Source organism: Prionailurus bengalensis, chromosome A1, assembly GCF_016509475.1.
Source record: "Prionailurus bengalensis isolate Pbe53 chromosome A1, Fcat_Pben_1.1_paternal_pri, whole genome shotgun sequence".
Lineage (NCBI taxonomy): Eukaryota > Metazoa > Chordata > Mammalia > Carnivora > Felidae > Prionailurus > Prionailurus bengalensis.
The window spans coordinates 111,048,363-111,062,278 of NC_057343.1; the positions used below are offsets into that span (position 1 = coordinate 111,048,363).

A 13,916-nucleotide genomic window follows, 5' to 3' on the forward strand; every position below is an offset into this window, starting at 1 on the left:
AAGCAATTAGCAGTGTATGGAGACTCTCCAGGGAAGCATTGGAGAATAAGTTTTTCAAGCACTTTAGAAGCATTTATATATACCTAACATGCCATTAATCATTCTTATCTGTTCATTAAGACAGTCTCCCTTAGGACCCCTACTTGCCAGTTCTTTCTCAGCCTGGTTCTTTTTATCTGTATACGTGAAAAGGAGTCTCTCTCTCTTAAAACACATTTTATAATTAAAAGACTTCATTAATTCACATGGGTGTGCTCCACCACTGAGTCTGCGTTTTCAGAGTTTTATTAAATATACAAAAAGGCTCTTCTCTTGAGGGTCTTTGTGGAAGACAAGCCATACAACAGAAGCTTGGTTGCGGAGCACAGTCTTAGCATTGGAGAGATTTTAGACTATTACAGTGTGATATAAACCTCCTGTCTATATCAACACATGTTGTTTCCTTCTGTCCCCTACCAAAAACAGGGAACAATTTTAATTCACACTGCAATTTAACTGGTATAAACTCAAGGTAGGGAAGAAATCAGATATGGTAACACTGAAAAGCAGCCAGTTTTGAATGTCATATCATCTGTTACGTAACTATACCTCTGCCTGTGAGTCACCCACACCCATGTTCAGGCCTTTGCTGGTTCCTGGGTCCATCCACCCCAGTGCAGCTGGCAAGGAAACCCCAAGCAGCATGAGATGCAGCCATAAGTGTCCTGGTTTCATTTCGTTCAGTCTGTTGAGAAAATGACAAATGATCAGAATTAAGTATTGCAAAATATAATCATATTGACCTAAGTTTAAACTTTACCACCAACCCTTCTGTTCTACTGTAAGAAAAGTTCTAATACTTGTGAGGCTTAGTTTATTCACTTCCAAAATGGGCTCAGTGAGATGTGTACTTTATAGGGTTGCTATGAGGGCCAAAGAGGTCAGCGTTGACACACAGTGGTGACACTATAAATGCTAGTTGTTACGTGCAAACCCATCCAACATGCCAGCTACCATTCCATCTCCAAGAACGAACTAGAGTGTACAAGATGTGTCACCTCTGTTCAGTTACCACATATCCAGGCTTCAGTCTTTTCAGGAAGCCTTTGGGACTAGGCATACAATTAGTGCTTAGTAAATGCTGAGGACGAATGATATTAAGTGTACTGCACCCTGTTTGTAGCTGCTATCTCAGTTTACAAGATAGTGAGTTTCAAAATGGCACTGTAAGGCTCAGTATTTTCATTTCAAGACTGTTCCTTCTTGGAGAGGAGTCCAAGCACCCAATGGATAATGGAATTTCAGTAACCTTTAAGTTTCCTGAGGCCCATGGCCTAAGGATCAGCTACAACAGATACTCAACTCCCACCATGTGCCAGCTATGGTGCAAATGGGACAAGGACACAGGCTAGTAGACTTGTCCAATTAGCTATACTCTTTCTTTCCGTCTGTCTGTCTGTCTTTCTGTCTGTCTGTCTGTCTGTCTTTCTGTCTGTCTGTCTTTCTGTCTGTCTGTCTTTCTGTCTGTCTGTCTTTCTGTCTGTCTGTCTTTCTGGGTCTGTCTTTCTGTCTTTAAGGTTTCCACCGTAACCATTCCAACCTTAATTTCGGTATCTCTAAGAAACATAGCCAGGTAGATAGAACTCATCACAGACTATTTACGACTCGTACTCAAGAAAACTGGAGGGGTTATTGATTTCTGTGAGCGCTACACAATTTAGTGCTTAATTGCATGTGGTGCAGCCGGCATCCTGATTATGGCTGGGAGATGAAGACACAGAGCTCTGTGGAAGCCAATTCCCCATGTGATCTGGCTTCAAGCTGGTCCAGAGCAGGTACCCAGTCGGAAAGGAGGAGCGGCTTGAGGGAAATTAGAGGCTGATGGAGGAGTCCACCCCTGTTCGCCCCCACAGCAACAGCTTTGAAGGACGCCTACTTCAAACAGGAAGGGTCAGAGGTATCCCACAAATCACTAGCGCTCATGCCAGGGTCACCCAACAAAGTGACTCCCAAGTTTCTTCTGGCTGCCTGTGCAGATATGCTTTATGTCCCTCGCTAGAGACAGAAATGCCCACAGGGAGAAGAAATCAGACTAAAACTTATGGCATAACGGTGGCCTGTGAAAAGCAAGTTTCTACATTAGGACTGTCTTTGAAGAGAATGTGTCTCTTGTCTTACAAACAGTCCATGGGCTCCCACTCCTGTATCTGTTTCTTCTTCCTTGACATCTATTGGCAAAGCTGGAACTACTGGGCAAAGAGTCTGCGTGGCCAGCAAATACAGTGTGAAGGTCACGGTCTCATCACCATCAGCATCTGCTCCTCTGAAGAAGGCACAGCTGTGTGGAAGGGTGCCACTTCCTCTACTACTGGAGAGGGGAGTGGAGCACTCCCAGCAGCCCTGCAACCCCACGCGCCCGACCTGGGGCTCTGGCTCCAGTGTGTGAGTTCTTTATAGTGACTGGGGATCAGGTAGAAAATCACATTCAGAACTAAAAGAAAATAAAAAGGTCTTTCCCTACATGCAACCGGTTTTTCTGAAAATAAATGGGCTAACTCCCTACTCTCCATAAATTATTCTCTTCTGAACACAGAGCCACGTCCCAAGAACTGCAGAAAGCAGTTAGCAGGCTTTTTGGAATTAAAATAAAAAGTACCAATAGTCACTCAGGCTAGAACTAGAAAGACATTACTTTCTACTTTGTTTTTGGTAATTCTTCCCTACTTCTCCACTTTCAAACAGTGCTCGTGAGGTAAGCACACATACAAAAGGTCTTCTTTTCTCCCTTTTCATGCTTTTCAGCCCAAATAAACTAAAACCAGCAAAATAATCAAAACTTACTCTACTTAACATATAAATGTCAACATCCGGAATTATGAAATATTCAAGCCATGCAATCTAGTACTTAGTTTTCAATTTGCCTAGTAATCCAAGACCAATTATATTTGGTGTTCTATTATTAATGGAACAGCATAAAAATAAAATCCACTCATTTCAGTTGTTATTTTGGCAAGTTCCAAAACTATTCTAGAGGGTGCATCCAGACTTCTGACACTAAACCAGCTGTTTGAATTGTGTTTTAGCAAGTGTGGGCTCCAGCCACGCAGCACGTGGGTGGTCTCTGGTCTTTTCAGGTTTGTGTTGAGGTTCCCCTAAGATTTTGTTTAAAGACCAGCAAACCCAAGAGTCAGACCAACTACTCAAATATTCCTAGGCAGCTTCTTTGTAACATTTTGCTCAGCTCAGCCGCCACCAGATTGGACTTCATTTGCACGTGGATGCATGTTCACTGTCATTTTATACCCACCATGATTGACAACTCATTTTATCTATAGCAGAGACAGCCTAAAAATTTACAACTCAAGTTTTATGATGGTTTTTGGTTCATTAAAAAAAAAGAATATTGGGTCTCAATCAATTTTGATGATATCTAATAACCAGCTAGAGGCTAGCACTTAACATAGCCATTATTACGTGACAGGCACTGTCCTAAATGCTTTACAGGTATTAACCCATAATCCTCACTTCTACTCCATGCGGAGGGCAGTAATTACCCCCCCCCCCATCAGATGACACAGCAGACAGGCCGCAGAGAGGCTAAGTACCCTGCCAGAGCCGTGTAGCAAATAAATGGCAGAGCTGAGACTCCAAGCTGGGCAGGTGAACTCTGGGTGTGTGCTCTTAACATCCACCCTCTGCTGCCTCTCCATACTTGGCAATACTTTCTTTCAATAAACAGCTGCTTTACTAAGACGGAGAAAGCCTAGAAAGAGCAAGACAGGAAACCCCGAGTGTCTCCTTTGCTCTGACAGCTGCCAAGAGCTGCACCCTTCTGGAGGAGCAGAACGCGAAGAAAGAACCGAGCTGCTCCTCTCTGCACCCCTCCACAGAATGGGGCCACTTGGCACACTGTCCTCAGTGCTCATAGTCGCTGTCTTTATTGGCCAAGAAGAAATACAGTTGCGAAAAGGAACGATGAGGAGATGTACAGAATGCCAGGCAGCAAGGAAGCCTCTCAACTGACGGGCAATGCCAGCATGGTGAAGAAAGGCACTTGGAGGGAAGTAGAGCCGTTGACTCATTACTCCTCACCTTCAAATAGCCCTGTTGGCCTTCAGACAGAAGAAAATAGAAGAATCTCCTCATTACAGGAATAAGAAGCTACCATCTGTAATATCACAAACCCTCTTTTTCAACCTAGAGTTCCTTTTGAGATCAATTTAGGTTTATAAGCTTCATTCAATCCATGTTAGAGTCCAAAGACTGGCTATAAATCTATCGGAGATCGTTCTCCTAAAAGAGCTGGGACTGCCTTTTCTTTCAAACAACTCATAAAGCACAATCACTTGATATTTAAGACCCGCTTCCTCTGAGGTTTTCCACCCAGGCCTCACTTTCCCCAAGCTCAAGACAAATGAGTTGCTAACTTGGCTGCTGCTTCACAGACAGGATACCACAGGCCTGGAAGGTCAGAGAAGTGATGCACTGTGTCAGCCAGGTCAGTGGCCAAATGTAGATTGAAATCTAGGCATCCTGAGCCCTAGACAACGGCTTTGTTCCCCATATGATCACAAACACTTAAGAATACATGTGCATTCTGCTTAGAGAAGACAAACTGGGCTTTTCTTGGTGCTGGATGGGGCCTACCAGGTCATCTGCCTGCTGCTCTGGTGTAAAGCACAGGATTTTCTGGTCTCATAATAGAAGCCAATACCTGTGCCATTACTTGTATTTAAAATTATAGAGGTGCTACAGATTTTGTATGATGTGATATGCTGAAAACTGACTTGCTTTTTCAAGAAAGTTGAAAAAATGTGACCTGAGAATATAAATGGTTAGGGGGAAACAGGTAGGAATATGGTGATTGCAAATCTGCCCCACCAGAGAAGACACACCAGCATGCAAGCCGTCAGGGTCAGAGGCCAGGGTCAGAGGCCAGAGAGAAGCATGGACACTAACCTGGCAGTGGTTCTAATACAAACTTCCCTTCTCCTCTGGGAACCTGCCTTGTTGGGGAAAAGCAGGGAGTCAGACCCTCAGAGCTTTTGCAGAGAGAATTCTTGAATACTCTCTTCCAGCAACTCTCCCAGAATATGGCAACATTACCCAACTAGACATTATGGATTAGCCACATGGAAATGGCTTCTCTTTGTAACCAACAAGACCACAAATTACAAACATGGCTTGGCAGAACTAACCAATACCACCCTAGCCTTGAAGACAACAGTAAGTTTTGTGGCCCTGAGGCACCTGAGCTTCCAACTCACCAAGTGTATGCCCTAGCCAATTACCTTAGGTTCACTGCATTTTCCACGTGGGGTATTGGCTATCAACAGATGGAAACCACCTGGAGAGCACCAAAATCGTGCAGCCCCCTGTAGGTCTGCCCAAAGTTAAAAAGAAAAAAAAAAAAAAAGCCACATCGACTCTAACCTAAAAACCCAAAACCTACATATTCATTTCTTCTCAAAGGCTTAGAACCCTAGTTTTGATATGTGAGTATTTTAAGAAAAAAACAAGGGGTTCAAACTTCCAAAGATAGTTCCTCAAACAGCAACCCAAAGGAAATTAGGCACAGAAATAGACCAGGCTAACCCTGCAGCAAGCCATAATGAAGTTACACTGCATTTCCCATTAATTATCTGCTCTTATCTTTCATAAATTGTTCCAACATTCAATAAATTGAATGTCTAAGTTAGTCTGTGTGCAGTGTATAAATCTTTGACACCCCTATTTACCATGAAGTTTAACCCACGCACCTATGAACTCCAGGAACTCTCACAGTCTCAACATTTAAATTGTACCATGTTTGTGCAACTGTAGTTCTATTTCACTTGAAGTCCCAGGCCTTGTGTTACACATTAAGAGAAAGAAAACGTAAGAAAAGATGTGCTCTTGAAAGAACTTTCAAATTTCGCAAAGTTAGTAAGCACAGAATTGACCACACATAAGCAACACAAGCAAGTTGAACGGGCCGGGAAATACCAAGACAGGTAAAGTAGGAATTCAAGTAGATTTTATGAAATCCTGACTCTTCAATGCCAGTTTCTGGAATATGGTATTGTCAAACAAAAGATCACAACATGAAGATGACTTAAAAAAAAAAAAATCCTGCAGCTCTGAGAAAGACAAGAGAAGAATCCTAAGCAACTAATGGGTCAAGGTTACAAAATCCTACCTACCCCTCCCTCACCTACCTCCAGGACACAGCTGAGGGGGAAAAAAAGTTCTCCCAAGGCCCAGGAGAATAGGCTGGAATAAAAATAGCTTTCCTGAAACTAACAAAAAATTGAAAATGATCAAAGATTTCTACCACACAAAAAACCACTGGAACAATACATTACAGTACACATAAAGTAGGCTATCATCCCGAACGACCTTTGGCCCAGCCTAAAGTCTTGGGAGAGGGGGTGTCTGTTTTCCTAGGATGGGAAGAAAGCTAACATTCAGCTTAAGTGTCTAAACAGAAATGGTGTAGTAATGCTGCAGTACCTTCCCACAAAACCAGGAAGGAAATCAGAGATGAGCCCTGTGGGGCACCGGCTCACGGCTTCCCTTTGAGCTACTGCCTTAGGGTTACTAAGGCTCTGGTGTCCTAGAAGCACTATCATTCACCACCCCCACCCCCACCCCCGACCATTTACTCGCCAGTTGAGACCTTTACCTGACCACTACCCAGTCCTGAGCCTGTCCTGAGAGCCAGAAGGGGCAAGCACAGAAACCCACCCACTCCAAGATTGACAGGACACTGTTAAAAGTCATGTCTGACTTTCCTCTAAGCCTGGTGGTGGGAAAATAACTTGGGACTTGAGTTTCGAGAAACATCTGAATTTCTTCCCGATGCCTCAGAGACTGCGATATAGGCCCATTCCCGGTGCACGTTTGGTTAAGAGTTACCGTGCCACCTCCGAATGAAATTCTGTTTATGTTTGGCCCAGAGAACGTCGACGAATGTTTGTATCTCGGGGACCCATCGAGTACAATTCCCGGTGCACAGGCTTGCAACAAATTTAGGAAGGGAACCGACCAAAGCTACTGGCGCTGTTTTTCACTCGCGGGAAACCTCGGAGGAAGCGACACCTAGAGGAGAGCGGAGGAGAGCTGCGGGAGCGCGATTCATCATCGTCGGCGACAGTTATGTGGAGCGGGGTCGTCCGGACCGCGCAGGGGGACTGACTAGCCGGGCGAGATACAGACCTAGCAGGGTCCGACTCCGCGGGGCCCCGGGAACTTCAGCACACGGGGGCGCTGCACGGGCTGCTCGCCACGTCCCGGGCGCTGTGAGAAATCCTGCTGCTTCCAGCGGGGTTCTGCCCTTGCCGGAGTGGCGGGCGCCGAAGTCCTCAGGTGGCAGGCCGCGGGCGAGTGAGCCGGCGAAGCCTGTTGGTCAGCTCAGGGGGCCCGGAAGGCTCGCGCTGCGCTCGGCCGCCAACTCAGGGCGACAGGCGCCCAAAGCGCAGCGCTCTGTCTGCGTCGCCTAGGTGCCCCCCAAACTTGAAATGGGTCTCCTTTGCTGGCGCATAGAGGGGCGGAGATCATCCACCGCACAAGCTCTCTCAGAATCAAGCTCTCTGCCCGAATGCCCCCCAAACAAACTGCTCCCTAGTGACTCCCCAGAAGGGAACGGCAGCCGCTCTCTCTAAACAGAGACCAGCCGGGCAAATCCCGGGCAGCGGGCTTCGCGGAAGGGGCTGTGCCCGGGTCCCTGCTCCTCAGCCTCCGCGGAGCCCCAACGTGCAGACGCGGCGGACCTCGGGGGAGCGACCGCCAGGCGGGGCGCAGCGGGCCCTCCGGGCTGCAGCGCGGACGCGCAAGTTTCCCCGCAAAGCTGGAGGGAGGAGGCAGCGAGGACGCCCGCTCCGCACCCCAGCCCGGGCCAAGGGCACAGAGCCGAGCGGAGGGGCTGCGTTCGCCTCGCTCGCCGAGGCGGCTCGGGGGCCGAAGCCCGAGAGCGGTGCCTGCGGGGTCTCGGAGCCCGCGCGGGCTGCGGGCTCGGCGCGAGCTATTCTGCTCCGCGCGCCGGCCGGGTCACTCCGGTGCCTACTGCAGACCCGGGCCAGCAGCCTCGGCGCTCGAGCCTTTCTTTCCCCCCGAGTCCTGGCCGGGGCCGGGTAGCCCTACCGAGCCAGAGTCCCGTGGTCCCGTGCCCGCCGCCCGGGCAAACTTGGCTCTCTCGGCGCGGATGGTGAGGACAAGCAAGCGCCCGCGCCGGGCCCTGCAGGGAGACGCGGAGCCGCGGGCGCCGGGACCCCAGAGAGGCGCAGCGGGACCGGATGGTGGCGGCGGCGGCTTGGCACCCTCCCCGCGCCCGCGTACCTGAGGTGGCCGGGGCCGAAGGAAGACCAGGTGTGCGAAGGCGGACGGGCGCGATCCGCGGCGGCGGTGGCGGCGACCGGGCCCCGCGTCCTTCGGTCGGTGTCTCCGGCTGTCGGCGGGTCCCGGGCGCGCTGGAGGCTGTCTCGGCTCCAGCTCTGTGAGCCGCCGCTGTCGTACCACCGCCGCCGCGGCTGCCCTATTTCTGCCGCCGGGACCGGAGCCCGTGACGTCACCCTCCGGGCCCCGCCTGCCCAATCGCGGCCACCTGTGCGCGCGACTCGCCCGCCCGCTGCTCAGACCCGAGCCGGGCCAGCGGCAGGTGCGCGGAGCAGCCGGGCGCGCACGCGGGGCGCGAGGACTCCCAGCGCTCCAGGGCGATCTCTGCACCCGCGGGGGGAGGGGGTAGGCTTCCGCCCCAGGCTCAAGCGCACCAGGCTCTCGTAAAGCCGGCAGGCTACAACCCCCTCCCACTCCTCAACACACCCCCTTCTTCCTCTCCTCTGGCTCCTTCCCGGGCCGAGTTCCCCAGCCTGTGCTCTCAAGATGCACAACTGGTCTTAATCAGCCGCCATAGCTGTGGAGCCCAGGAGGGCCAGTACACCTTACCTGTTTACGTGTCCCCAGAGGCAAAGTCAAGTGGCACTACCCTCCCCTCATCCCCCAGCCAACAACCTGAGAAACAGCAAAGTTTTTATTTCTCTCTTCTGTATCTGCTCTCTCCCAGCAGGATCATCTTACAAAATCCTGGGCATACAGGGGCAGTCCCAGGTGATGTTGACTTAGCCCGTCCAAGCTGCCATGAGAGGGTCCCCTATTCTCCCTTACAAGGAGACGTTTTTGCTGCCCTGACCTCATCCCCACGCCTAAACCTTTCTGAATCCCTATTCAACTTCCAGAGCTTTTGGAGACCCCAACCCAGCTGTCATGTGCTTTCATTAATTGACCTAGAGATCAGTCTTGGTGCCCAAATAAACTGTAAATGTCTTTGTAGCAACTAGCACCCCTCTCCCCCACCAATGGTCTGTCTGTAGCCCAAGTCTGGCATCGATTTGTGAGTGAGACCCTAGCCAGGCCAGACTGGTGATGAGCAGCAATCTTTCAGAGGGACTGCCTCCTGCTCAGGCTGGGTGGGCACCAGATAACTTGGTGGTATAGTGGAACAGTGCCTTGTCTGTGCCCCAGTGACCTCTTCTGGCCTGGAGGAGGGGACAGAGGAGATTTTCTTAAGTTTAGTTAAACGTCAAGAGAAGAAGAAAAAGAAAACACTGACATGGAGGAAAAGGTATTACATTTGCTCTTTCCTTCAACACATATTTACTGGGCCCCTGCTATGTACCAGGCCCCGTGCTATGTTCTGGGGAGACATCAGTGAATGAGCCAGCCTGGTCCCTGCCCTCACACACACTTTGGTGTGGGATCTGGCTCTCCCTCCTACACGGCCAGGCTATAACCCAGGCCAGTCATATCTCTGCCATAGGTGTCAGTTTCCCCATTTGCAAAATGAGGAGTGCTGGAGACCTGGGTAACTTCCAGGTCTCAGTTGCTGTGACTTCCCACGTGGAAACTGTGATTTGGGTTCAAAAGGACAAAAGCCATTCCATCCTCAGTGCCCCAGGGCCTTGGCAGGAATGATGCTCTCTCAGATTTGACCATGAGTCTTTGCCAAGGCCACCCATGACTGAACCCCCAAAGCTGGCTTGAGGCCAGATTCTCTGCAGCTGGACTGGGGAAAGGATGGCACTTTCCATCCTGGGAGAAAGAGAAGAAGGACTGGACATGAAAGGAAGCAAGGAAATTTGGAAACGTGCTATGCCTCCCTCTGAAATTTAATTCTAAGTCCGTGGACAAGATGGAGCCCCACAGCTCAGAGACTGGGTTTAGCTCCCCTCCCACACTTTGAGGTGTTTGAAAAAGCAGATTTCTGTTCTCAGCTCTCAGCACAAAGTCCCTGAGTCAGCCTAGTGGCCCTATTACATAACCAAGGCAGGCCTTGGGGTGTGTCTTTTTAATAACTCTGGGTCATATGTAAGACAAGGTCTGTAGATTGACCAAGATCCAAAATAGCTCTGTTTAGTGCAGTGAACATGGACTGGACTTCCAACAGACTTCCTTTGCTTCCCGAGTAAGGGGGGAATGTAGCCGCTACAAACCAGATGTACAGAATGCCCCTTGGAGATAATGCTAACATCTGAAGTGAGCTGTTGTGGCTACTGTGCATAAAATAAGCGTGGAATTAAAGTCACCTTGGAATAAAAAAGGTGAAGTGTGAATGACGAAATAAAACAAGCCTTCAGGGAAGCGGCATCAGATGCCAGTAGACCTTGACACCTCTCTGCATTGCTCTATGCTTTGACCTCTCAGGGAAATTCTTGCTTTAAAAATACTCCCCTGACATGCAAGGGAGGCTAACTCCCACACAAAGCATTTGGAATTGGCCTGAAACCCTGTTTCAGAACTTGCAAGCATAGTGATGATTCTCAGTAGCCAACAGGGATGGTTGGCCAAAAAACAAACAAACAAACAAAAAAAAACCAAAAACCAAAAACCAAAAACAAAGTAACAACAACAACAAAAGGTTACATTTTGAATTCATACAATTCAGTAAATTTGGAAAAGAGAAGTTAAAAGGAAACATGAGTCTAGATTACTGCCCCAGCCCCTAGTCTGGGTGATTGGTGACTGATGTCGCAAGGCAGACTCACACACATGCAACAGAAAGTTACCGATGTATTTTTGCAAGACCAAGAAGTTTAACAATCTGCTATAGATATTTACTTTACCAGTTTTAAAACATTTTCTCTAGCTCTACTCTTACCAAAAACGCAACAAACAATGGGCCTCCTGGAGGTCATTTTGGCTTGCAGCTGCACATCAGACCACCCAGAGGTGACACAGAAGCATGGGATCAGGAAGAAGCAGGGGACCTCCTCCAGACTGTACCACAGTGTTTCCCTGTCACTAGCTATGGGTCAGGTCCCCCTGGGCTGGTCAGACAGTGCCCAGAAACACTATGGGAAGGGAGGTCATGTGAGAAGGTGGGGAAAGGCAGGGGAAATGGTCTTCCTGCTCTTTCTGTGATTTAACACTTGCTGCCTGTCCAAAAACTGCCTCTCACTGGGTGAGCCTTTCCAGCCCTCATTTCTTCATGTCTCAAGTGGGAGCTGGAGGTGGACGGGGTGGGAGGCGGTCATACTCAATGAACTTCTGAGGCCGTTTCCAACTCTGCAAGTCTATGCCTTATTTCGCTAGGATGTATGGAAGTTAGGGCCACTCTGATCTAAAAAGAGCTGTGATGTTAAGGATTTCTTAAACATTTCTTAAATGATGGTCCTTTTAGTCATCTAGAAATAAAGGGAATGGAGGCAATAAATTAAAAATTCTAGACCTAAAATCACACTCAGAAATAATTGTTAACTTTAGGGGTGCCTGGGTGGCTGAATCAGTTAAGTGTCTGACTTCGGCTCAGGTCACGATCTTGCGTTGGGCTCTGTGCGGGCAGCTCAGAGCTTGGAGCCTGCTTTCATATTCTGTATCTCCCTCTCTCTCTCTGCCCCTCCCCTGCTCATGCTTTGTCTCTCTCTGTCTCTTAAAAATGAATAAACCGGGGCACCTGGGTGGCGCAGTCGGTTAAGCGTCCGGCTTCAGCCAGGTCACGATCTCGCTGTCTGTGAGTTTGAGCCCCGCGTCGGGCTCTGGGCTGATGGCTCAGAGCCTGGAGCCTGTTTCTGATTCTGTGTCTCCCTCTCTCTCTGCCCCTCCCCCGTTCATGCTCTGTCTCTCTCTGTCCCAAAAATAAATAAACATTGAAAAAAAAATTTAAAAAAAATGAATAAACCTTAAAAATAAAAGGTAAAGAAATAATTGTTAACTTTGGTTTAGGGAGAAGAGTAGACTGCGTGGAAATAAGTAAGTGTTCCTTCAAGAGGTTAAGTGTGATTTGGGAAATTTCTCAAGGCAATGAAGAAGGAGGGATGAGTGGAAATTTTAATTAAGAAGCTGGGATGAATGAAAAGCTACAGTGAGGGGAAGGGAACTATGAATGGTAAAAGTGGAGGGGTTGGAAAATAAGCCCCTTCACGGTGGTGTTAGTCCCAAGACAAACACCGCATCCCCACTCCCAGGACCCAGGCTGATGGTCACAGGCCCTGAGAAAGATCCCAAAATAGGAGGAAATGAAACTCAGCCCCTCATGGAACTCCATGTGCACAGGGAGAATTTGGGTTGAGGAGGCCAGGCCTCCAAGCCACTAAGTACCACATCCTACTGGGGACAGGGGAGAGAGGTGAAGCGGGAAGGAAGATAGGAGGAGAGCAAAGAGAGGGGCCAACCTCCTTTACTCAACCTTACTTATTCAGACTCACAAATATTTGCCATGACCCTGTTTTCCAACTCATCAAAGAATGGTAGATAACATGCCAATCTACAAAAAAAAAAGATCATTCAGGAAGATGAGTGCCTACCTTATGGACACTCCATTCCTGTGATTATATGCTCCATTCAAACACATATGCAGTATTGTGGTGGGTCACCTTAATTTTTGTGAAGAGCACTAAGCCAGACAGGGATCTGTAAGATGGTGCTGGACTTAGCTTACATACCACCCCAAATCTGAGTAGCCACACCCACCTCTCTGCCCCCACCCCCACACCTTCTCTCCGCCCCTACCCCCACCCCCACTTGCCCTGCTTCCTGGTCACAGGGGCCCTATTAACTGGTCTGAGGTGTTCCCACAGCCACAGAGATAGATTCCTCTGCTGTTACTGCCACTACCTCAAACCAAATAGCCCCCCTGCACAGGGCACCAACTGACAAGGAGACACTGGCCTGTGCACTGGTCAGGCTGGACCCCTGGGGGTTCTGGCTTCCCCAGAGGCTGCTGTGGGGGCGGGAGCTGCTCCACACAAGCCAAAGGGGTGGGGGAGCTCATGACAGAGGGGAGGACTCAACCAGTGGGAGACAGGGTACAGGAGGAAGCCAGCAGGTACATTCTCCCTTCCTTCCCTGGGTGGTCTGTACTGACATGCACCGTGCCCTGGGTCCTGTCTGAGGACCAAGAGACCAAGTAGTGAGTACTGCCGACAGAGCTGGACCTTCCATATCTGCTCTCTCTTCTTCATTGTTCCTGCTTCCTGAGATTGGACTTCTAAGGTGTAACGCTTTTGCCTCGTGCTCTGTTTTCCAGAGAATGCAGACTAAGAAAGTTGACTGTCTTAGCGGTGTCTGGGTAGCTCAGTCCATTAAGTACATGACTCTTAGTTTCAACTCAGGTCATGATCGCATGGTTTCATGAGTTTGAGCCCTGCTTCAGATTCTGCACTGACAGTATGTAGCCGGCTTGGGATTCTCTCTCTCTCTGTTCCTTCCCCATTCATGCTGTCTCTGTCTCTCTCAAAATAAATAAATTAAAACTTTTTAAAAAATGAGTGGTGACTGTTTTAAAGACGGCAGATGAAGAAATTCTGAGGATGAGGAGGCACTTAGAGCAGAGACGTGAAGAAATGAGGGGACAAGATATGACAAGATCTGGTGGGCAGAATATGCAGGCAGACGGCTCAACAGGCATGAAGATCTGGCTGGATGTGACCCAGGCTGACGTTGCTAAACACAGGGACCAGGTGGAC

At 49.0% G+C, this 13,916-nt stretch overlaps 1 protein-coding gene across 1 annotated transcript in view; it reads right to left on the minus strand.

Moving 5' to 3' along the window:
• Positions 1–8,518, minus strand: part of FSTL4 (follistatin like 4) — a 414,621-nt gene extending 406,103 nt beyond the window's left edge. Inside the window, exons 1-2 of the mRNA XM_043587798.1 lie at positions 8,296–8,518; positions 589–724 (exon numbers count right to left, since the gene is read on the minus strand). Of these exons, the coding sequence (XP_043443733.1) occupies positions 589–714 (126 nt within the window). The 5' untranslated portion in view covers positions 715–724; positions 8,296–8,518. The remainder of the gene's footprint in view (positions 1–588; positions 725–8,295) is intronic.
• Positions 8,519–13,916: the final 5,398 nt, after the last annotated feature.